Source organism: Microchirus variegatus, assembly GCF_963457635.1.
Source record: "Microchirus variegatus genome assembly, chromosome: 10".
Taxonomy (NCBI): domain Eukaryota; kingdom Metazoa; phylum Chordata; class Actinopteri; order Pleuronectiformes; family Soleidae; genus Microchirus; species Microchirus variegatus.
The window spans coordinates 8,007,924-8,034,517 of record NC_139811.1 but is presented as its reverse complement, the minus strand read 5'-3'; the positions used below and the strand labels follow the sequence as shown (position 1 = coordinate 8,034,517).

General features: G+C 40.2%; 1 protein-coding gene across 1 annotated transcript in view; it reads right to left on the bottom strand.

Annotated features, from left to right (window-relative positions):
- Window positions 1–611: 611 nt before the first annotated feature.
- Window positions 612–26,594, bottom strand: part of ntn1b (netrin 1b) — a gene marked incomplete at both ends in the record, with an annotated part of 56,750 nt that continues 30,767 nt past the window's right edge. Inside the window, 5 exons of the mRNA XM_083896126.1 lie at window positions 612–931; window positions 8,187–8,261; window positions 12,003–12,056; window positions 15,943–16,092; window positions 25,390–25,578. Coding sequence (XP_083752252.1) covers window positions 612–931; window positions 8,187–8,261; window positions 12,003–12,056; window positions 15,943–16,092; window positions 25,390–25,578 — 788 coding nt within the window. The remainder of the gene's footprint in view (window positions 932–8,186; window positions 8,262–12,002; window positions 12,057–15,942; window positions 16,093–25,389; window positions 25,579–26,594) is intronic.

Here is a 26,594-nt window from a genome sequence, read left to right as displayed (position 1 = left end):
ATGGTAAAATGGCACTCTTTGACCACAGTTACAAACACTTTCACAATGTTTCACTTTCAGCTGGTGAAAATAAAGTTTCTTCAACGTTTGGCAGGCTGCAAGAGGAACTTATCATACACGAGTGGAGTCCTGCAGTGCTATGGTGGAGTAGATGCTCTGAAGCCACACAAGGTCGATACAGTAGATTCATTACTCTGAGGGGGACTTTACAACAACAAAGAAAAAAACAAGTAAAATAGTAAGGAAGGGACATTTCTGTAACATTAGGTGCAAACTCTGCAAATTAAGGACAAAACAAACCTTGAAAGACAAACAGAAATTGAACAACTGTAGAATGAGCTCCTTCACAAAAGTTCCTAGAAAAAAACAAATCTAATCTCTTTGCTCCAACTCAGAGCAGCAGCACTCAGTCATTCCCCATCTCTCCTACTTTTCACCTGTGTGTCTTTATCTTTTATTCTTCCAGTTTATTGATTTTCTTTTTTCTTTTTTTTTTTTTATATTCATTCATCTATCCTCTCCTCTTCCTTGCATTTCATCCCAGTAGAGGTATTGTTTTGCCTTCACCTCTCTTCCCTCATTCTCTTTCCTTCTCTCATCTCCTGCTACTTTTAGCACTTCCCCCTCTTGTCGCGCTGTTGAAACTTCCTCAGCCGGCGGCCCCACAGGTCCTTCCACGGGATGAGCAGGCTCCCCTTGTCGGCCACCACGCCGCTCTGCCCGGGGGAGTCGTCGTCCGTGCCCAGGAGCAGGTACTTCCTCCCGGGCTTGATCTTGGGGCACTTGCAGGCCACGTCTTTGGCGCGCACCCACAGCAGCTGGTCGCCGCGGCGGATGCGGTTCTCACCTTGTTTGTAGACAGAGATGATGTTGACGGTGAACTTCCACCACTCGCCCGCTTTGTCTCCCTTTAGAACGTGCACTTGAACAGCTGGTGGAGGAGAGGAGGGGGAAAAGCCGGAGTTAAATCACTTTTATGAACGACTGACTCGCACCATAAAAAATCTATGTGTATTATACCCTCTGCTCCTCGGAGAAGGCTCATATATTCAGTATGTGGCCAAATTATTATTCAGTATGTGAACGCTGCGTGCTGTGACTGTGTGCTGGCATGTGATCAGAGAAGTAAATTGTTAAACTGACCACCAAGGGCAACAGATGCATGGTGATGAGGCTGAAAATAGTTGATAATTAGTTTTAATACAAAACGTTAAAGCTGCAGTATGTAACTTTTTTATTTTTTATTATTCTGCCTGTCGGGTTAGCCTTCATGAACAGAGACAATGTAATGTCAACTGTCCTTCATCAAAAAAAAGGCTCTATCAGCAATACTATCAGACTGCGCTGAGGGAGCATCGGTGTGTATACAGCAGCAGCGCAGGGGTGTTTTTATCTTTTGTCCCCCATCAAACTGCTCTACAGCAGGGTTTCTTTAACTATTTTTTATTATTATTAGTGCTGGGTACGTCCGTAACGACTGACCAGAAATAGAAGTCATATTTACTTGACTCCCGATTGTTAAAATGAGTCTTGAAAGTAACGCTAAATTTTAAAAACAAAGGCACATATACGCAGGACACAGGTATACGCTGGTTATTTGTAGCGCAGACCGCTCCAGTTCGACTGTAGGCGCGCTAACGGAGCTAACAGAGCTAACTGGTAAACGGTGCCTGGACTCCGGTGCCACAGCACGTAAACATGACGTCACACGTGCTAACGTTGACACCATTAACCGCCGTTAATGTGTTAATGTGCCCAGCACTAATTATTATTTAAGGAAAGGGACAATCCACATTAATAAACATTAAAATGTAAATATGCCATGTTGTAGCCTGAGGCTAATTTCTGCCCGTAGTCCCTTGGCAGGTTGATTCTTATAAGGGATACACATTTTTATATATTTAGGGAAACAAAAACATAGGGAGTTACACACATATATACATACACATATAAATACAGCTGTTAATAAAGTGCCAGTGACATTGGATGATTGTAAAGTGCTAATGTTTAATTATTGTAATGTTCTTTTTATAGGAAATAGAAAGCTTTTAATGAATATAAAGAGTTTAATGGGTCAAAGCAGTGAATTAAGTAGTAGAATTCACTTTAAGTAAATATTTCTTTGTGTTTTCGGTCACACTCCAAAGGCTTTAATAGCAGAGTCGTTGCTGTTGTTGCCTCCATCTGTTTTGATGTAAAACAAATCACTTCCTGTGTAGCAGTGTAGGAATGCTGAATGTCGAAATACTGATGGCCTTAATCAACAATCAATGGCAAAAGTAATAATAACAAAATAGTTTGGCGATAAAGTAATGGAACAATTAAAATGTTCAGCTTGTGTGAATTGACGTGGCGGCATGAAACCAGTTTAAAAATTGTTTTAAAATAAGTGCAAATGAGCATGTTTGGAATACGACTGTGTGGATAATAATGCACAGCACTTTCATCGTCCATCAGACCAGATTGAGAATCAGCCTCAGACGGTTGCCAACACATTTATTCGGCTTCGTAAAAAATGTCCAATAAAATTTTCTGTGTTGAACGTGAACAAAAAAAGAAAATTCTCCCTTCATCTCCGATCTATGACCTTCCCTTGTTTTGCACCTAAGCATTATTCCCTATTAGAGCAACCGTTGTCATAGCACTCAGCTGTGTGAGCACAAATGCTGTTCTGATGGAGAATCATCTGAAAGCACATTTTCTCTGTGAAGGTCAGAGAAACATTTTTCCTTCGGATGCCCCCGAGCAGTTATATTTTCATTTTTTTTTCCTCAAAAATAAATGACCAACAGAAAGGTGTTTTTTTCACACATCTGCTAACAATATAACTTCTGAAGTTGGTTGATCGTGCAGTCATCTGGAGTGTGAACATCTGAACACTGACGACTTTTGGGGCCTGAATCATGCTAAACCTGGTAACTATTGGAACGCCACTTGTAGCGAGATATTTTAATATCAGGAAATGAGTAAAGCTTCCTCTGCAGAAGCTCTCCTGCTTGGACTCGCTGTCCAACCAAGCCGCGATTACCTCACCACAATGACTGGAACAAGAGGCAAAACAGCTAATCTGTGCTTAAAGTGAAGTGTTTTACCCCATGGGTTTGGTTTGGAATGTGCCATTAACTTTCAGGAGGGGGGGGGGGGGGGGGGTCACATTCAAGTGTGAGAATTAATCTAATCTGGATAAGCCTGGATTAAATGATGCAGAAACACTCGAAATGGGACAAATCTTATAATTACCCATTTATCTTATAAAGCTGTAATAAGTAACGTTTGGTGATTTTTGTTATTATTTGGCCTCTGTTTGGTCTTAATGAACAAAGAATATGTAACTTTATTTTCATGCTGCATCCTTTAACTGAAAACAGTCCATCAGACCTGATTAGGGGAGCATTTGTGTGTATACAGTGGCAGCGCAGGGGCGGGTGGGGTTAACCCTTCTGATACCATTGTGTGGACAGGATTTGGCATTGCGTACTTGTCATTACCGTAACTCCTAGACCGTTTGTGATATCTAGAAAATTGAAAAACTTATTGACTGGCGTTCGAGTTGACTCCGCCTTTCAGATGAGATTGGCACAGCAACCCCCCATGACCCTCATGTGGAGGATAAAGTGGTAGAAGATGGATGGTTGGATATCAGAAAGCAGAGAAAAAGAGCTTTGTACTTCCACCAAACGACCGTCCAGTCACAGGCAAGACGTCAGCTTCTCACTACCGTAATCCCTAAACGGTTGAATAACCGCCAGATATCGAAAGTGAAAGGAGCAGAAAATAACTCACTTATTGAACTTTTTTTTGACAATTCTAGAGCCATAACTTTTTTTGAGCAGTAGACTTCACTTCCGAAGCTTTCCATGTTCTGGCTTTACTAGAGCAATGTTGCGGTCGCCTCCATCTGTGTTGGCAACACTACTATACTGAGAGAAAAACAGAGAGTCCCGTAGAACTGAATCAGGATTGTGAGAACTAACGTAAAGGGCATACTTATATTTAAGTTACAGTTTTTTTTTATATACATATACATATATATATATATAAATGTATATATATCCTGCTGAAAATACTCTTTTCCCCTCACGCTCTCTTGATATCTTGGTAAGATATCCCTTTCTTTGCATTTCTGGCTGAACATGATCACTTTCACTGTTCATCAGTCATCCACCCCACCCCCCCACCCCTGTTTTTTTTTTTACTGCCAAGAATGAAGAGGGAGCTGGAGGAGCGGGGTGTTTGAGTATGTGTGTCAATGCATGGCGTGAGCAAATTGCACACAATTTCCAGAAGAAAGAAGGTTTGTTGGTCTGAGTAGAGCGAGCTCTCACAGCCTCTGCCATTCATCTCAGACCCTCTCCTTCATCCAGACACATAAAGGGTGTGTGAGGAGAGGGGGGTTGAGGAGGGAGTGGAGGGGAGAGGGGGGGGGGGGGTGGTCACTATTTGTCTTCCCAGCCACAGAAAAAGTTCCAGGAGAAATCAGGATGTGTTTCCGACCTCATGAGCTACCCGGGTTCTGCTCCCAGAGCTCCATCCAACTCTGCAGCGTGAGAATCCAGAGGAGATAGCTCTCTGCTCTCCGGGGCTGAGGAGACTCAGGCACAGTGTCAGCGTCAGTGTCTGCCTCTCTTTTCTCTCGCTCTCTCTCTCGAGTGTGTTCTCAGTGTGTACTTGGAGTATTTAAACACACACACGGAGAAAGATCTGCATATACACACTTGCTGCCACTTGGTTGGAGCTAAATAGACACCAGAGAGAAATGGGAGAGTCTGGGGTCAAACCATCTGTTACGAAATAGTGCGCACTGTTTTGGTGAAAGAAGGAGAAGAAGAAGAAGTGTAAGGTGATCCTGCACCCATCCATACAATGGCTGCCAACTAACTCACAGCCAAGCTTCCCATCTTCTGTGGACAGTGTGCTGCGGCTTGACACTGCATGCCACCAACAAGCACGAGCTAATGAAATTAGAGCTTGCTTAATTACCACACTGAGGCCCCAGTGTCCCCTCTGGTTATCAGCTAAGTGAATGATCGGGGGTGGACCTGCTCTCCTTGGGTGAGCACAGAGGGGTGGCCAGTGAGGCTCGGGGGCAGCCCTGCCTTTGAGCACTACCCCGGAGCATCGGTAAACACGCGGCGCTTTGATTCATTGTCCGCCCGGTGACAGGGAGAGGGTAGCAGGGGGGTACGTGTGTGCAGAGGAGGGTCTCAGGCACGAATATAATCCCTTTGTGTCCGCCGTCGCCGTAGCTACAGCGGTGATGAAAAACAAAAATTGAATAAACAAAACATATTTCTTTCTCTCCCCGGGGGGGGCTGCAATCCGTCACCGTCTGCCTAATTTACCACCTGTTTGTGCCCCGAGGAATGCCGGGTGCCGGCAGAGCCGCACAACTGTGTTTAAACAGAGGGGCCCCCTTCCCGTGACCCCTCGCACATCAGGGTTGTGGCCCCCAGATGAACAGAGGGGAGACTTTGAGGCCCCACAAAAGCGATGCGACAGGCCTGAGAAATGAATTAGACGGAAGGCAAAGAGGGGAGAGTATGCGGAGCACTGATGTCTGTGCCGTCCTGGCCCAGGCAGGATCATCGTCTGCTTCCAGACAGTTTTATTTTGAGGAAAACAAACAGGAACCGCCCACTGTGCGTGAATCAGCCCCGACTGAATTATGGATGTAATGTCTGTCTGTCTCAGCGCTGATGATTAAGATTTTAGTCAGTGGAAATATGAATAATGGCAGAAAGAAATGGCCTGAATTACTGTCGACTCAACTGTGAAGGGGAATTAAATACATGATGTTGATGACATTTTCCTAAAGCGTGAGCGACAACTCGTGGCAGACCAAATCATGATGAACCTTTTATCGCTGCTGGTTAACGCAAAGATTTACAACTGCTGCCTGTATTTTTAATCTTAAAGCCACCACCACCACCACACTGAATGCTGCATTCCAGTTACACAACAATACACCGTTCAAAGGTTTGGGGTCACTTAGAAATGCCCTTATTTTTGAAGGAAAATCACAATTTTTTTTACATTTCAGGATTGAATTCTACTGCACAAAAAACTGTTTTTCGGCACTGCTGGTGTATACACACAAATGCTTCCTATGTCAGGTCTGATAGTATTGCTGGACAGAGTCACTTAGAAATGTCCTTATTTTTGAAGGAAAATCACTTTTTTTACAATGAATATAACATTAAATGAATCATAAATACACTATATTCATTGTTAATGTGGTAGACTATTCTAGCTGCAAAGGTCTGGTTTTTAATGGAATATGTACATAGGTTTATAGACTTTAAACCAGTGCACTGATGTTACCAATGACACAGCTTCATATTTTGTAAGGGAAAAAAAATTATAATGTATGAAGAGGCTCACTCACTCATTCTGCAGTATTTTGTGGTTTACTTATGTTAAAATCCACTATTAACAGATAAACCTTTATATTGCAGAGATTAATGGTGCAGAAAACCCAAAGAGTGGAGTGGATTGTTTGCCAGGTGTAGCTGCACAGTGTAGTACTGCAGCATCTTATCCTCTTCGTCTGGTTTTTGGTTATTAGTTGTATCACCTAAACATCCCTTTTTTTAATCCTAGTTATCTCAGCTTCATCACTTGGTGTGTAGAACACAATTCGATTGCTAAATGTGTGTTTTTGACCTTTTTTCTCTGTTTCGAATTTGCTCTTAAATGCGTGAAGCTCTTGCCAAATACCTGAGTCCAGACTGATAGGGGGTGGACAGAACATTCCCCCTGCAGTGTGTTCGTATTCCACTGCATCTACAGTGCTGAAAGTCTTCTACAAGTCCTCCAAAGTTCACAGACGTCTACACTTTGAATCTTTTATAACTAGTCTGGAGAAGAGGTTGCTGCTGCAGGGGCAGGGGAAGCAAGCGCAAGGGTTGAGAGGTGCATACAAATCCAAAAAGATAACCGTGTGCTGCTCAGTGGGTACAACTGAGACATTAATTCTGCATGAAATGCTTCTAGTTTTTTAGGAGAAAAATGACTGCGTTCATTCAGGGTGTGATTTAATAATTGGGATGACTGAAGGTAAATTAAACAGTAAATAATGTCTGTATATGATACATAAACACGGTTCAAATTAAACCTGTTGCCACATTTACTAAAGTAGGACAGTAAAATATATCAAACTCAGGTTTTGTCTCTTTTTTCTTGGCTCTCTATATAATTGTTTAATGAAAAAATGCACAAATAATCCAGTGGGACTACATACTTACTTAGTTTTTAACTTTCTGGATCATGGAACCAACATTAGCTGCATTAGCGCAATTTTGTTATAATATATATCTGGTATTAGCATGAAATATAAAATATATTATTATTATTATTATTATTAATAATAATAATAATAATCATAATAATAATAATAATAATAATATATATTATATTTTTGATATATATATATTATATATATATGTATGTATATATTAAGGTGAGCAACAAATTTCATTGTTTGCACAATGTATGAAACAATACTTTTATTTGTTAGCCTGTGTCGTAAATATTTACGCTGATCGTCACACATTTCTTTCCTCTTATGGTTGAACTCTTATTTCATGTTATAGCAGCGTGAGTATAGCTTTGATAATAATGTGACTCAATGGCATGAGAGCAAACTATTAGCAGACTTGTGTAGAAATTGACCAATCACAGGGCAGTTTAGAAAGACATTGCACTCCCATTGTCAATTTGGTGGAAAGATAGTTATTTCAGCATTGCCTATGCTATAGAGACTGAGATTATATCAGCTCCTCTGTTGCGTATGAAACAAGTCAGTCTGTCCGTGCTCGTCTGGCTGTAGGGGCTCAGGATAGAGAGAGCGGGTCATTTAAGGACTAAAAAAAATCAACAGTTTTTCTTGCAATCCTGACTGCTGCAGCTTTTAAAACCAGTGGGTCTTATCAACATTAATTTGGATTTAAATAATTACTCTGTTTACAAGTCAAAAACAGACTAATAATTCAAAACTTCCAGGAGCAGGACTGAACTTAAAGATCAAATGAACAAATCTGGCAGTATTTGTCCCCAGCAATTGAGGCCTTTGTGTTTCTGTTATGTTATATGGGTGCACAATAAAATGACATATCTGTAAATGATATAAAATCTCTATATAAGGCATTTGACCTCTTGCCGACAGCTGCCATACTTGACTTACTCACCATAGTCCTTTTTACAGTACTTCTTCATGGTGATCTTCATCTTTCCCTTGGATGCTTTACAGTGTGAGTCGCAATCTGGAGTTAAAAAAAAAAAAACAAGGGGGGGAGAGGGAAAGAAAGTGTTAGATGGCAAATCTCATCCTGTGTGTCTTCATAACATCATCATCAGACCAGATTCCAGCTGGATGAGCTTCCTAAGAGGTCCCCTTGCATTACACTATTCATGCCTGCGGGGTCTTAAAGATGCCTTCGAGCGCCAACGGGAACTGGCTTAAGGCTGACACAGATCCTCCTGTGTCTGTCAACACACATTTTCGACGATACGCCTCTTTTCCGCTGCGCCGTGCTCCCTCGTCAGTGTCCTGGCATGCATTGTTCGTTCTCTGAGAGTGACGGAGGTCACCGCCGCACAACAGGAGGTCACGGGGTGAAATTAGCAAGGGGTGACCTACCAAAAATTAGGCAGGGACCTTAAGGCTCGGGTCATACTTTCCACGTCTATGCGTCCGCAGATGTCCACTAGGGTGGCGTAAATATCGGAATTTCTGTAATGGTCCACAGGGACGAATTATGCGAGCACCTCCATTTTGAGTCCTGTGCGGCGACTCAAAATGGAGGTGTTCACATGCTCCGCCTGAAACACTTTCCAACAACAAAGAAGACTCTAACCATCGCAAGTAGACACACATTTACAACTCGGCGCTCAGAGAATACGAGGACATACACTACCGTTCAAAAGTTTGGGGTCACCTCAAAAGAGTTGCAAAATGAGTAGAAAATATAGTCAAGTCATTGACAAGATTAGAAATATTGATTTTTATTCAAATAATTTTGCCCTTTCGTCAAAGAACCAGCAAAACTGTTTTCAGCTGTGCTAACATCATTGCACAAGGGTTTTCAAGGGTTTTCTAATCATCCAATAGCCTTCTAACGCCATTAGCAAACACAATGTACCATTAGAACACTGGAAATGGGCCTCTATACACCTATGTACATATTCCATTAAAAACCAGACGTTTGCAGCTAGAATAGTCGATTACCACATTAATGACATAAAGAGTCTATTTCTGGTTAATTTAATGTTATATTCATTGTAAAAAAAGTGTTTTTCCTTAAAAAATAAGAACATTTCTAAGTGACTCTGTCCAGCAATACTATCAGACCTGACAAAGGGAGCATTTGTGTGTATACACCAGCAGTGCCGAAAAACTGTTTTTTGTGCAGTAGAATTCAATCCTGAAATTTTTTGTTGGCTGTTCTTCTTCTGTATTTGCAGCCGACTCACTTTACTCACGCAATGTTGTACACCTATGTACATATTCCATTAAATACAGACCTTTGTAGCTAGAATAGTAATTTACCACATTAACAATGTATAGAGTGTATTTTAATGTTATATTCATTGAAAAATAAAGTGATTTTTCTTAAAAAATAAGGACATTTATAAGTGACCCCAAACTTTTGAACGGTAGTGTACAAAAAAAGGACGGACGAACTCCAGGGTACAAATTTACCGGAATGGACTGAGTGTTGGAACGCTACCCTGATGTGGATCATTGTTTTAGTGAGAACAACTCTGCGGTCATAGTGTATGAGCTTGCGGAAATGCAAAGTGGCTCTCTGCGGACACATAATGTGGAAAGTGTGACCCGGACCATAGCATCTCAGCCACATGAGGTGAGAAAGCGAGTACTCCAGCCCTTCCAGTGCTTCCATCCCCCCGCCCGGAAAGAAGCTCACATACTCATGATTAATGTCTTTTCTGGTTTTCCCACTTACACCAGTGTACATGTACCTGGGTTAGCGCGCCAAAGGGCTTTATCGATGGCCGTTGCTGTCGCGTTGTCACCGCGCCAGGTACCTTTTTGTAATGAGGGAGCTGCTGAGGCCAAAACCAAAAATTGAAATCATTTGTTCCCTCCGTTTTCGTCTGACTGACACAAATTGGAACCAGATAATCTCCGAGTGTTGCCGCTCTACCTCTCCTGGAGCAATAAGCCTTGTGCTCTTTTTTTAGGGGGGTGGGAAAGCTGGGTTGGGCAGTCTGAAGAGAAAGGAGGGGGGCAGTTTAGAGAGAGAGGGGACCTTTCAGCTCGCCTGAATATGGACAAACTTCATTATTTCTTCCAGCCCTCTGTCCAGTCTTCCCCTTTCTTCCCCATTATACTCTGTGTGAATGAGGTTGCCTGGGTAATGATGGAGAAAGAAAAAAACGCCCCTCTCCTCCCTCTCAAAAAAAAAAAAAGGAGCGTTTTGGGACGTGGGACGAGGATCAAATTCATGTATGTGGAGAAAGCGTTTTCTGCTGGAATGCCGGGTCCGCTTTCTGTGCTGGCGGTGGCGGGGAGAAAATAATAAAAGAGGAAATCCCAAAGTAAATGAATTTGACGAGTCCATATCGAGCACGCCTGATTTCCATGTAAATGAAGTGGTGAGGGCGGGAGCCCTCTTTATCTCGTACTGGACCTCGGGGGCCTTCATCGCACCTCCCTTTGATAGCTGACGTTGCCCATTAGTCCCCGAGCGCAATCGCTGCCGTGGGCCACTACACCCACAGCTCCCATTAAGGTCCAAACCCCCGCTGTGAGGACAAACACCCCCTTTGTGTGTCCACCCACAGCAGTGCCACAATCATTCTGCGGGGTCCCTAGGGACCACACTGTTCCTAATTTGGAGGGTGGTGTCTGTGTAGTTTCTGACCGGAGTCCAAAACTCCTCACAGCCTCGGCGGTCACTATAGTAGAAAGTGGGACTCACAACAAAGATCTTAAAGTCAGTGGCGCCACTCTCGTCAGACTCTGATCGATGATCTGAAGTGATTCAGCCTATTCACTCCAGCCAGTGCGCTTTAAATCAGTTAATTAACAGTTTAGGTGACAGGTTTTCTCCTGTTTGCTTCTGCCTGGTAACACGATTTATTAAAAAGTCAACAGCTTAACAATACAAGTAACATAAAACCTGCAGGTAAAAGTTGTGGCTGTGGCACATCCTCTAATGCCAGCAGTGTGATGTTGAGACTGTGGAACAATGGGGTCAGACAGGGCTTCCCTGCTGGAGCAGAGCGAGCCTTGATTGAAATACAAACTGGTGCAAATGAAGCATGTAATCAGATTAGGGCTGCGACCCTGGGGAGGCTGGGAATACAGGCCAACGAGGCCACGGGGAGCGCTGGCAAAATAATCTGGAGTTTCCATCAGCAGCAGTCGGAGCTCACTCAAGTGTTTAGTTGACGGGTGATAAAATGAATAAATGGATAAACGTGCGAGTGTTCGAAGATAGAAAGATGTGAGTGTGTGAGAAAGAAAGAGATACACTACCGTTCAAAAGTTTGGGGTCACCTATATGGACTTTTAATGGAAAACACACAACATTTTTGTTGTGTGTTTTCCATTAAAAGTCACACTTCTATTCATCAAAAGAGTTGCAAAATGAATAGAAAATATAGTCAAGACATTGACTAAGATTACAAATAATGATTTTTATTCAAAATAATAATTTTGCCCTTTTGTCAAAGAACCAGCAAAACTGTTTTCAGCTGTGCTAACATCATTGCACAAGGGTTTTCAAGGGTTTTCTACACTCTTAGAAATAAGGGTTCCAAAAGGGTCCTTCTACAATGGCTGAGGTTCTACCTGTAAGAACTATCCAGAGAACCCTTTAAAAGCCCTTTCCTGAATAAAGGGTTTTAAAAGGGTTCTTGGTCTTCAATTAATGATATATTCATTGTAAAAAAAAAAAGTAATTTTCCTTCAAAAATAAGAACATTTCCAAGTGACCCCAAACTTTTGAACAGTAGTGTATGACTGTTTTACTCACCTGATGGCTCCTCGTAGCTGGTGTAAGTTGCTGTGGGAGACGCAACTGGGATCTCTGTAATAAAAGAGAAGAACATATTTCACCTTTTCATGATATCATATTCTTCAATCTATGAGGAAAATAGAGCTGAATTAAACACATAATCTCCAAGTGTCTATGACAAAACAACATTCGGGAATGGATTTAATAGAACATCTTATTAATAACAGTTGATTTTGAAACGCAGATGTGACAAAAAAATGTCCTGCACGTAAGTGAGTGTGTTATTAATGTCCTGTCCTTCCGACTGTGTGCGTGCGTGTGAGTGTGAAAGAGCCAAAGACGACAGGGTTGTTAAAGTCAGAGCTGGCAGTGAGGAAGATGTCACACATACTCCGTATTCTACTATAAAAACATGAGAAACCAGATATTCAGATAAATAGTATATGTATAAAAAAAAAAAAAACACAATTTCCTCAATTTTTCACTTGACTTTTGTTACCTTTCCGACTAAATGTGAGAAATCCTGCTGCAGTTAAAGTTTTTTTGTAAGCTATTCACAGAGGCTTCTGTCCTTGTCTCGGTATGCTTCCTCTACTTTGTGTGGCTGCAACGAATGATTATTTTCATGATTTTCTCCCTTATTGGTCCATAAAATGTCTGAAAATGTTGATCGGTGTTTACCAAACATGGAAATGATGATGTTCTCGAATTGCCCACAAATCAAAATTATTACATTTTAATGATTTCTTTGTTAAAGGTGCATTATGTTATAAATCTAAAGCAACTGGCCATAAAACCCTCTGTCACAGAGACTCAGGAATAATGTTCATATAACAAACTGAACTCACCAACAACAACAGTGCAGCCAAAATATTTGCATTTAAAAAAAATATTTTGCAGACTGCAAATCATGTTTATGTTTTGAAATCATGTTTTGGCATGTGGCGCCACCTACCGCCGTCTACCAATCATTGCAGTCAGAGTCTCAGCTGCCGAGCAACCACGGGTTGCCAGTTATGTCAGAAAACGAAACCTGAAAGACCTCGATATTTTGAATTTGAATGTAGTTATCGTTTTTGGCCACATTCTTACATATGGCACCTTTAAATGGAGCAAAGAAACCAGAAAATATTCACATTTTTAGAAGCTGAAAAGTTAGAGCTTGTTTTAATTATTGAAAAAATGAATCGTTAACTATTTTGATAATCAATTAATCCGATTGACACTTTTTTTCAATAATTAAAACAAGTGTCAATCGGATTAATTGATTATCAAAATAGTTAACGATTCATTTAGTTAGAAATTAATAATAGTTTAATCAAATTACTGTTGCAGCCCCTAGTGGAAATATGTCACTCTGCAGTTTCCAGTGAGGTTTTTTTTCAAGTCTTCGTACGATCCATGAACTTTAAAATATTAATTTTTTTAATATCAGTCTCTTTGTCAGTCTAAAATTCTTTTACTGGCCTGATTTGCCATGTTTTTGTTGCTCTTGTCTTATTAAATGTCCAGTCCACTTTGAGTCTGACTCTTCTATGAACATAGTTTTTAGTAGTAAACGTACTCTGAATGTGGATTCTGTCCAAACGCATCACTGTGATTCTAGGTCCACAGAGACCAACAGTGTCCATTTCCGTAGTGGACAATCGTCCGTGTACGCATGATCTCCCAGACTTGTATCTTATCTTTTGGTGCCAGCCTCCTCCTCCTCGACGCTCCTATAGCAAAAGCAGCTACTATAGCAACCCATCTCTGTTTTCCGTGAGCTTGCTGGCGTTTATTGCCGAGGGCCTGGAATCTGCACGCGGCAGATACAGCCAATAAACATATCAGCCATCATTCCCTTGGACTCATTCGGGGGATTTATTGTGAGACGGGCCGTTAACGGCGTCGGAGGCACACAAGGCCATGTTAGGCAAGCAGTGATGGTCTGTTTATCCAGGCTCTGGTTTACACAGCCAAACAGCTATCCAAAATAATGGAACGGGGGGTATAAAAATAACACAACACAAGTGTGAGCTGTGAATTCATGCCATGTAACCACATGTCCTGTCCTTTTCAGGTCTTGTCCTGCTGTAATTATCGGGGGTTTCTATCGCTGTGTCCTGCAGGGTTTGGCTGAGCAAATTTGGCAACATACCTGGCTGCAATCAATTCATTTTATAGGAATCTCATGCAATTAGTGGATTTCTTTACTCGCATTGTTTTTGTTTTGCATCAAATTAAACTTTGATGAACTTTTACGCATGAATTCAAACCATTGGCCATTGGTTAATGATCTTGCTTTAATGCTGATGGTCATTGGACTGACTATATTTGTCATGTTGAACCATTTACTTTCATTCAAGAGATATGAAAGTAAATGAAAGAGCAATTTATTTAGAGTAAAATGTGTGATAAGCCTGAACTTTTGAGTTTGGTATCTGATCATTAAATCTCTTGAGGACAAACTCCTTTATTCTCCTTCTTAAATAAGGGCAAAAAAAAAAGCTAAATATGTGGAGTAATCACTCAATTTCTTAATTCAGAAAGAGTTTATACACTGTATAGTATGATTTTATTGTATTGTAACATTGTCCATAACGTGTAAATCTCTGGGAAACTCATTAGCTTGAAGGACAACTCATCATGCTTGTTGATGAGGACATCCTTTTCCCCTGACGAAAGGGAGGGGGCGACAAGATCATTTGTTGCCCTCTGCATTCTCACTCTGGCTGTCGCTTTTTAATTCAAAAGTCAATATTATTTTGAACCTGGGTGTAAAGTTCACGCTCAACCTGAAATGACATCTTCACGCAGACTGCGCTCATAAGGTTTCCCGACTATATCATATGACGGAGACTTCCCCCATCTGTACAAACTGAGTGACTTTGTCAAATGCAGCAGCAGCAGCAGCAGCTGTGACAGCAGCACCGTGGCGATACAAGCCTACATGAGGGGAGATACCTCTCTGTTAGCTGCCTCATGAATATGTCTGTGTCGGTGACATCTGTGCGCTCTGAGTGTGTGAGTGTGTTCTCATCAGCAGGGAATATTGTGAATAAAAAGAGAGCCACGCTCCATCCCGGTCAGGTTGACGCACTCGCATTTCTGGCAAAAAATATTAGTCATGAAGCTATTACTTCTGTGTTTCATCGTAGAAACTGTGTAACATGATTACGTTTTAGTTAAAAGCTGTTGGAGCTTATTCCTGTTGTCAGTGATTTCCCTTTCACAGAGTGTTTATTTCATCACTCTCTTCTAAGTGCTCTATGCTCTGACACTAGCAGAACTTTTAATAAGGTAACAAAAATGTTTAATAAAACAAGTGACAGCCCTAAGTCTCACTAATTTTACATACTGGATGTTTAGCAATCAGGCCGGAAAATAGTGTTTGAAAAAAAATGTCACACGTGGATTTAAACGAGTGTGTTTCCACTGAGAAGAACGGCTCGGTTCGGTACAGTACGTATTTTTTGCTGCTTCCATTCGGAATAAATGGCACCAAAATAACTGACCCCAATCGTTATGTTAATGGTACGGTATGGGTGGAGCTAGACCCATGACAGTCAGCTGATTGGGCAACAGAAAAGCATCACTCCCATGTGAAAAGCTTGATGTCTTGACACAAACATCCACAAACCTAGCATAAAAACAAACAAGCTGCTGGATTCCTCCTTTGTTGTCGCGTTCAATGTCGTTGTTAGGTACAACGCTGCATATCTCGCTGATAAAGATATTGTTCTCACTCCAAATGCGAGCTTTACCGTTCCAAACCGCACCGTACTGTACCAAACTGTAATGAACTGTGCCATGATGGAAACACGGCTTTTAAGAACAGCAACACGAGGAACTCGGCAGCCCAACTTTTTTGTTGGTTTTAAGCTTGTATATTCAGCTGCTAGCTGTCGTTCAGTAATTTAAAAACCGCTGTTATGACTGACAGTTGTGTGCATAGTTTGACAGACGTTGGCCTTACTGATGCAGGGAGCGATGGGAGAGCGGCTCTGCTGGTAGCCCTTCGCGCAGCGGTTACAGGTGATTCCTGTCACTCCGTCTTTGCAGGGGCATTGGCCCGTCGTCTGGTTACACGTCTTCCCCGCTGCTCCGACCGGGTGGCAATCACATGCTATGAGGTGAGGGGGGGGGGGGGGGGGGGGGGGGGGGGAACAAGAAAGAAGAGCACAAAACATCAAGCTAAATTAGACTAGAAGTAAAACAACTTGTGATTTGAGAGTGCAAACATGGGTGATTTACCAAAGCAGCGGCATTACAATACGAATATCAGCTTTCAAATGACTACAGTATGTCTGGGCTGGCTCGTCCTGTGCTGACTCTCCATATTCCATACAATAAAAAGCAATCTCGCTCTAAACCCCTAGTGAGAATTCATTCACATTAGTGCGGGGTGTGTTTTCCCTTCCAGACCATCACAGATGGAGAACTGGGCCTGGGACCAGAACGAAAAACCTCAATCAAATTACACCACTTCACTCCACCCATAATGACCATAGGGTTCTTTATTAGGGTCCTGCTGTGGAAGGCATGAAAAAGTTGATTAATTACAGTATTGTTTCGAGTGTATACATCCAAAAAATGTGTGGGAATGTTTCATGCATGCGTTCGTGTATGAGTGGGTGTGCGTGTGTGCTCTTCAGATTCTCTTCCCCAACACGGAGCTTTTTGGCAAAACGTTCCCGGCAAACGCTGCCGGAATAATGTTTCCTATAATAATGGACGAGTGGCACGCACTTCAAAGTCCATGTACGATGTTAGCTGGGAGGATTTTGCAAAGTTGAATGTGAGAAATTTTCTTCTCTCTCTGTATGTGTGTGTGTGTGCAAGTTGTGCCAAACATTTACCATAAAGCCTGTGTTTGAAGTGGGAGCCCAGCCTCCCCTATTAGCTCTGCGTGTGTTATATGCACCAATAACCAGAGTTATTTGAAATGAGCTTGAAGTGGTCGTGTAGAGGCTGGACTTAGTACTTTTACTCGGGAATTTATAGAGCTTCATTAACATAACGAGATGCTCGTTAAGTTTGAAGAAAAAAAAAAGGTCGTACTCTTTTGTGTTCTCGCTCTATTTTTAATTTCTGTGCTGAGATGGTGAAAGTTATAGGGATTGGATTTATTCCATGTTGTTTACATAAAAATGAAAAAGAAGAAACTGCAAGTGCAATTAAACTTAGATTGCGTAACAGAACTAACAATAAAACTCAAATGGTGACATCATATTGCGGTGACAGTGTTTTGACTGCTACTGTAAACTGCTATTGAGCAATAATATGTATATATATATAAAATAATCTGTAGAATAAACTCTGTTTGTTGTATGACCTTCCAAAATTTTACACATAATTAAGAAGCAACCACAGTACTAAAATCGCAAACATAAACTTTTAGGGCTTTTTTCTTTAAGAATTAAAACAGGTTTTCTGATTGTTCAGCTTCTTGAATGTGAATATTATGTGGTTTCTTTGTTCCATGTAACAAAGAAATCATAAAAAATTAATTTTGTCCATTTTGGTTTGTAGACAAAAAAAGACACTTTAAGAACAGCATCATTATTTCCATTTACCTTTAAATTACTCTTTATCGACCAAATTATTACTTGATTAATCAAGAAAATAATGAACAGATTTTCCACTTACTTTTTTTTTACTTATCCAAGTTAACCAACTGCAGAACAGAGCTTTAGCCATTATTTTATACAGAATTAAGCTAATTTAAGTAGCTTTTTACATATTTCCTGTACTCAGGTGCTGCGGCACATTGTTTCCAGTGGCCATTTGTGATACTGCAACAAAAAAAATCCCCCTTTGGCCCCCAAAAATTTTATATTCCTCATTTTATACAACTTTTGTAAAGAGGTGCCTGCTCAAGACATAAACACTTTTACCATTATTATTACTCTTTATATTTTTTTCATGTTAAAGCCACAATGTTTTAAACTTTGCAAAATGTTTCCAAAAGCCAGGAAAAAGCCCCCAAAAACCCTTCTTTTCTCAATGACTGTAAAGCCAAATGTGGTTGGCTCTGCAGTCGTAACCACAGGCATGAGTGAAGTAACACTACTGTGCAGAATCTATTGGCTGTTGTACCCAGAAAATTACCCAGGAGTCGAACATTTTTGAGCTTATATATATTTGAACGGCCGCCATTTTTAGTGTGGTTCTTATAACGCATGCATGGTACAGACATAACTAGGGGTGCAGCTACCGAATATTTTTGTAACCGAGTATTCCACCAATTATTTTTGAATTAATCGAGGACGCAACATTATTATTTATTGTTTTGAAAAAAAATGTTTTATCCAATTACTCGATTATTCGGGGAATAATCGGTAGAATACTCTATTACAAAAATATTCGATAGCTGTAGCCCTAGTAAGCGACATTAAATCCGCTAACATCAATGTTTACGTTAGCGTGTGCTGGAAGCGTTAGGAACAGGATGCTTCTAGCTCAGATGCTGAATCATTGAGGACGTGCTGTTTTTGTGGTACGACAGTTGTAGTTTACAGTGGTTCCATTGGCTTCTTGTTTAAGCGTAAAATGGTCCCACACTTTGGATGTTTTCTGCCTTTTACGGGTGTGAGCGTCTGCTAAAACGGTCCGTGTGGAACAATGATCCCGGAATGAAACGAATACTCCAGGCAGAGTTTTTACCGAGACATAACAATGTCAAAGTAGCCCTTTAAGTGACTGCAGCAGCCTGTGTGACTATATTGCTAATTAGAAAATAAACAGTGATTGGTATAATGAATATATAAAGTCATTTTTCACGATAATTTTTCTGCTTTAACCGGGACTCATACAAATGGGAAACATTCATTAATTTCAACCTGCAGCGGGAGGCCCACGGAGCTGAGTGTTTGCTCAGGGGTTCGGGGTTCGGAGGGGAGGGGAGGGGAGGGGGGTTTTTGTGCAATGACACAAGCACCAGCTTCATCTCTGTGCACTCGCTGTGCCCAGTTAAAGGCTTACACTGCCAAACATACGAGGGGACCAAGAAAAAACAAACTGAAGGGGCAGCAGGGGGAGGAGGAGGAGGAGGCCAGGGGACTGTGGGTCTACAAGAGCCGTGTTTACACTGCGCTTGATGAGGGGTGAAGTTGTTAATCTGGGAAATAAAGCATGAGGCATTCCACACTGCCACTGGAGATGTAGGCACAGTTTTTTTTTTTTTTTTACATGAAACCTTCAAGTATTAAGTGAATCATTGAGAGGACGTTCTGTTGAGACGTGAAATGAGGAAAAGGTTAAGGAATGGGGGAATGAAAGCAGACTTCCTCCTGGCCTGGTGTTGGCGCTGCGCTGTATTTCCTGTCCAACAACAGCAGAGCAGGATGGTTGGCTGATTTCAACAATAAATAAAAAAAAAGGGTTCGTAACTGATGTCACATTACGCCGTTTCTGTCACCTGAGGAGAAAAGGCAGCAATCAGCATTGTTTGGGTTTGATTCCAGAGGCGCATGGACGTCAGGGTCTCCAGGTGACTGTGTGTCCAGCTGTTTGGAAAGTCTTTGCAGAAATCTATAGATGTGTGCTCCATGATTAGGAAAAGTGAGAACTGCTTCACTGCCTCACCCTCTCACTGAATTACTCCCCCCCCCCCAAATATAGCTTGTGAAAATGTTTAGGCTGGCAGCGTGGAACAATACCGCGCAGAGCCATTTGTCATTCTTTAAATGCAGATGCTCCGTCAGGATTTAGTTCAGCAAGAACACGGCAGTTTTGGCAGTAAATCGATCGCGGTGGTAATCTCTGACTGTCCGATAATTAAGAAAAACAACCTAAAACACTTTTAAACGCCGTTTCGCTCATGCCTCTGCTCTTATTTCATGCGAGTCGAGTGCGTCAGAGTGAATTAAGGAGGGAGGAGTGTCGGAAATATCACGTTGCTGTTTCCCCCCGTGTTGAAATAGAGGGTTAGGGCACTGAAGGATATGCAAACTGAGATGCACTCAGTGGTGACTGCTGCTGCTGCTGCTGCTGCAGACGACCACAAGATATTTTCTATGTGGCCAGTGTCACTCTTTTGTCGTTAGTCTGCGGTCATAGATCAGGATCAGAATCTATTGTTTTATTCAGGATTCAATAAATTAATCAGTTAAAGTCTTCTCTCTTTGTTTAAATAATAAAAACCAGAATTCAGCTTCTTAAATATGAATATGTTTTGGATTATTTGTTTGTGGACAGAACAAACCATTTGGGGATGTCTTCATGTAGGGTTGAGTGATTCTGAATAAATATCTAATTGCAGTTATTTCGACTGAAATTGCGATTGCGATATGATATAATTATTGTCATTTTCATTTGAATAACACAAAGCCACATTTGTGCAGATCTGTGAGAAACAAAGGTCTGTCTGTGGAATATGATGTGTAGGTCAGGGCAATATTTGATCAAAAAAAGGTAATTTGATAAGTAATGTTGTGCCTGTGATTTGAAAATTTCAGTCGGCCATATTGCAATTCAATTTAGATTTACAGCGTTCAGCGTTATCTTCTTTTTTCCACATTGTATGAATGAAACTGCTAATTGAGTAATCAAGAAGTAGATTAACCAATAAGGAAAACACAATATATTAGCATCATAGTTCATATTGTTGATGGTGTTTTTGATCTTAGTTTAAAGCTGAATGAACTGCAAATCAAATCACAGTCTCTATATATGTAAGAAAAATGTGCAGTTACATATTTGTGTCCAAATTGTTCAGCCTTACTTGGTTGAAACAAGTATTTATTTGAGTTACTGTTGCCTCACTTTTATTTCACTTCATTTTGGACATTCTCCTCTGACCTCAACGAGAACTGGATATTTTCCCCTTTGTTTCAGACCATTCTCTGTAAACCCTGAACTCAAAACTTCAAAGTCCCTTAAATCACCTTTCTTCCTCATTTGATGCTCAGTTTAATTTGACATTTTCTTAGTAGCTGGTGAGTTTCCACGCCTTTACATAGTTCTGGTGTGTGTATTTTCTCACTTACAGCCAGATACAGGCACTAGGGTCTATGGGATGTTTAGACAAATGGATGTAGAGTGACAGCAGTTTGTTTGCTCAGAGCCTCTGGTGCTGTCTTTACTCCCCGAGGTGCTACAAACAGAAGGAGCTCAGCTTTTGTCTCACCTCACATTAATCCTTGGCAGCCTGGTCTCAAACCTGATGCACATGTTCACACCTGGATCTGTGTGTGTTCATGTGTGTGTGTGTGTGTGTGCCTACACACGTGTGTATTTGTGTTGTTAAGGGCGATTAGCAGGTTGTTTCCCTCGCTGTGTTCAGTGGATCAGCTCACACCTCTGCTCTGTTTGTTATGTTTGTCTTTGTCAGGGATCCACAGAGAATCTCAAATAGCTCAGGAGCTGCATGGGTCACTTCACTGACACCAGGACAGCTGGACGCTTTTCTTCTGAGGTTTTGAGCGACAACAACAACACACAAAAAAATCCTCTATTAGCTTGTGTGTGAAAAGGAGCACAGGGAGAGGCAATATGTCCAAAAACTTATCATGAAATATCTCTACAGAGATAAAATGTCCGCTAATTAACCCTTAAAACACAGAAAATAGACTGCTTTACTATGTTAAAACGTATATACTGAGGCTGTAAGAATGTGCAATATAGAGTGTTTATATCCTGTTTTTCAGCACAACCTATAGGCTATGTTAAGTTATTGATATTTTTCATTTTCGCCTGAACAAAAAGTACTAAAAACATTCTAAAATCGGATTAAATTTATGAAATTTGGCTTGTTTTGAAAAAAAATCTACAAAGAAAAACAAAAAAAATGCTCTATTTTGCAACTTCTGCACAGTTAACACTATGTGATAAAATCAATCTTCAATCAAACTTTGACTCGACAACACATAAGACGAAAAATGCATTTTTATAAATCCTGAATATGTGACTGAATATAAACACACACACCCAGGATGTCCATATAAGGACTTGTGTATTATTCCCACAGCAATTTAGGGTTAAATTATTTTTTGCTATTGAAGATATTGAACTGGTTAAATAAACGGTGTGGTTTAAATCTTCTTAATAGACAGAAAACGAAGCAAACCCTAAAATGTATACATAAAATGTATGATATTAAACCTTTCTTATAGTATATTTTGTAATTTAATTATTGCTCAGCCCTAGTTAAAGCTAAAGGTCAAGTTAAAAGTCATAAATCTGTATATATATACTATATAATACTGTATTTAGAGTAAACCGCTGTAATAACACCTATATAAGTTAGTGTTTTTGCAGACGTAGGATATATATTGTATGTTTGGTTCCAACATAAGATTTCCCCACTCTGAATACAGAATCTGTACAGAATCTGTGTGGGTGGCCACTAAAATAGCTCCTTAATAACGTGAATTTATTATATTTTAGTCATATTTATTACACTCACTGTAATATAATTTCCACACTCGCCATGCAGCAACAGCAGCAGCCCCAAAAACACAGAGTGAACCAGGTGTGGGCCTGAGATTTGTTGGCAGCAGCAGCTCAGTGCTAAGAAAACTGTGTGCGCACAAGCTGCCAATACTCTGCATGTTTTGCAGTGATCCAAACGAAATGTAACGTCTAATAAGAGTCGCCGCTAACAAGGTAATCTGGCCGGCTGAAGAGGAATAAAAAATACTGAATGTTGTAGAAGGAAGGAGTTTGAATTTAGAGGCATTGACAGAGAATCAAATTCCTCAACAGTTAAAAAATGTACCAGCCTGGATTTTGACAGGTTATATCATCTTCTGGTGGTTTTTGCTCCCAGTCACATTGTCTGAGTGTGTTTACATCTATTTTAAAAGTCTGATTTTAGTCTTTAGTCTTGATTACCATCATAATAGTCGGCATCGCCCTGAACAAGGATGCGTTGAAAATATTTGCATACATCTTAAGAAATAATTTTAATGAATTTTTGAATTTCAGGAAATGATCCATTTGCCCTGATGCACTTTGACAGTGAACTGACTTTCTTGAAAAAAACAAAAAGTATCTCGGAATGACTTGAAATTTACCATCATAATAGTCGGCGTCGCCCTGAACAAGGATGTGTTGAAAATATTTGCAAACCTCTAAAGGAATAATTTTAATGAATTTTTGAATTTCAGGAAATTATCCATTTGCCCTGATGCACTTTGACAGTGAGCTGACTTTTTTCAAAAAACAAAAAGTATCTCGGAATGCCTTGAAATTTACCATCATAATAGTCGGCATCGCCCTGAACAAGGATGCGTTGAAAATATTTGCAAACCTCTTAAGGAATAATTTTAATGAATTTTTGAATTTCAGGAAATTATCTGTTTGCCCTGATGCACTTTGACAGTGAACTGACTTTCTTGAAAAAAACAAAAAGTATCTCGGAATGACTTGAAATTTACCATCATAATAGTCGGCGTCGCCCTGAACAAGGATGCGTTGAAAATATTTGCAAACCTCTTAAGGAATAATTTTAATGAATTTTTGAATTTCAGGAAATTATCTGTTTGCCCTGATGCACTTTGACAGTGAACTGACTTTTTTCAAAAAAACAAAAAATATCTCGGAATGACTTGAAATTTACCATCATAATAGTCGGCATCGCCCTGAACAAGGATGCGTTGAAAATATTTGCATACCTCTAAAGTAATAATTTTAATGAATTTTTGAATTTCAGGAAATTATCCATTTGCCCTGATGCACTTTGACAGTGAGCTGACTTTTTTCAAAAAACAAAAAGTATCTCGGAATGCCTTGAAATTTACCATCATAATAGTCGGCATCGCCCTGAACAAGGATGCGTTGAAAATATTTGCAAACCTCTTAAGGAATAATTTTAATGAATTTTTGAATTTCAGGAAATTATCTGTTTGCCCTGATGCACTTTGACAGTGAACTGACTTTCTTGAAAAAAACAAAAAGTATCTCGGAATGACTTGAAATTTACCATCATAATAGTCGGCGTCGCCCTGAACAAGGATGCGTTGAAAATATTTGCAAACCTCTTAAGGAATAATTTTAATGAATTTTTGAATTTCAGGAAATGATCCATTTGCCCTGATGCACTTTGACAGTGAACTGACTTTCTTCAAAAAAACAAAAAGTATCTCGGAATGACTTGAAATTTACCATCATAATAGTCGGCGTCGCCCTGAACAAGGATGCGTTGAAAATATTTGCAAACCTCTTAAGGAATAATTTTAATGAATTTTTGAATTTCAGGAAATTATCTGTTTGCCCTGATGCACTTTGACAGTGAGCTGACTTTTTTCAAAAAAACAAAAAGTATCTCGGAATGACTTGAAATTTACCATCATAATAGTCGGCATCGCCCTGAACAAGGATGCGTTGAAAATATTTGCATACCTCTAAAGGAATAATTTTAATGAATTTTTGAATTTCAGGAAATTATCCATTTGCCCTGATGCACTTTGACAGTGAGCTGACTTTTTTCAAAAAACAAAAAGTATCTCGGAATGCCTTGAAATTTACCATCATAATAGTCGGCATCGCCCTGAACAAGGATGCGTTGAAAATATTTGCAAACCTCTAAAGGAATAATTTTAATGAATTTTTGAATTTCAGGAAATTATCCATTTGCCCTGATGCACTTTGACAGTGATCTGACTTTCTTCAAAAAAACAAAAAGTATCTCGGAATGACTTGACATTTACCATCATAATAGTCGGCGTCGCCCTGAACAAGGATACGTATAAAATATTTGCATACCTCTATAGGAATAATTTTAATGAATTTTTGAATTTCAGGAAATTATCCATTTGCCCTGATGCACTTTGACAGTGATCTGACTTTCTTCAAAAAAACAAAAAGTATCTCGGAATGACTTGAAATTTACCATCATAATAGTCGGCATCGCCCTGAACAAGGTTGCGTTGAAAATATTTGCAAACCTCTAAAGGAATAATTTTAATGAATTTTTGTATTTCAGGAAATTATCCATTTGCCCTGATGCACTTTGACAGTGAGCTTTTCTCCAAAAAAACAAAAAGTATCTCGGAATGACTTGAAATTTACCAATATAATAGTCGGCATTGCCCTGAACAAGGATGCGTTGAAAATATTTGCAAATCTCTTAAGGAATAACTTTAATGAATTTTTGAATTTCAGGAAATGATCTGTTGTCCCTGATGCACTTTGACAGTGAGCTGACTTTCTTCAAAAAAACAAAAAGTATCTCGGAATGACTTGAAATTTACCATCATAATAGTCGGCATCGCCCTGAACAAGGATGCATTGAAATTATTTGCAAACCTCTAAAGGAATAAGGCACATTGCGTTTTGCCTAATGAGGTTACACAGTGTTTCTATTATTTTAGACTTTACATTTCTTATCATGCATTACCATAACTGAAAAATATTCTTCAGCTCCCACTATAGGAATACATAATTCCTACGGGCACTGCACTAGTTATGTATAATGTACCTTTGCAGGCTCTCCGATGAGAGATGGACTTGGTCATGTCCCTGTAGTAACCCTCTTTGCAGTAGTGACAGTGGCGTCCAGCGGTGTTGTGGCGGCAGTTGAGGCAGACGCCGCCGCTCCTGCGGCCTGACAGCTTGTACAGCTCCATGTTGAAGCGGCAGCGGCGGGCATGCAGGTTACAGTGGCAGGCTGTGAACACACAAACAGTGAATACTTGATGTTCTTCAGCTCTGTTTGGCAAAAAGTCAAGAAATACGTTTAGTTCTTGTATTTTACAGGATCTTCCGTGTAGTTGTTTTGTTACCATATGTGAAAAACCATGTATGTAGCTCAATCAGCATGACTGATTTTCATGTTTTCACTCACATGGTCTTCTGTGAGTTAAAGCCCAAACCCTGAAACCATGTCCTTGCTTCCTGGAAAAGCTGACATTTTTGAAAGAAACATGAGCTTGCTATCTGACAGCGATGAACTCTGCACACTGTGTTTACAAACCTTCTAATCTGCAGTTGTGGTTTAGAAAAGGAAAATACACTTTATTCTTAAGACATCGTGAAGTCTAGATGTTGTGGGTGAGTCATGTGAGTTTCACATAAACAGATTCTCAAAAACAGATGGTGCGACAGCAGCACAGCTCTGGTCTGAGCATCTAAAAAGAAAGCGTCCTGGTTCAGGCTCTCTCTTTGACTCGGCCACCTGCTTGTGAATTTAACCTCTGAACCCTGGTGATGTCAGGCAGGAAAAAGGTCTTCCGCTCTCACACACATCTGAGTGACTGGTGGATTCTGTCGTTTATTGTCATCGACGGTTTTCACTCGTGAATATTGACCTCGGGGGGTTCGTACTCCTCACACTCATGATTTCAAGTTGCTAAAATCATTAATTGAATCCACAAATGTGCTTAATAATGGAAGTATATGTATTAAATTCAACTTATTGTTATTAAATTGAGTTCATAGTGGAAATTTGGTGTAAATAAATACTTAAAGTATCTACATTCGTCCATTTAAATGATCAAGATTCATATTAATGGATATTGTTTCACAGAAGGTTTGCAAATAGTAACTAAATTGTCATTTTATAATCTGAAATAGTAGTAGATGCATATGTACACACATATCCACATATTTATTAGGCTGAATCAAGGCCACGCTATTTATACGAGCGAGCCTCACACATCCTCACATTTCACTAATCTTAATGTC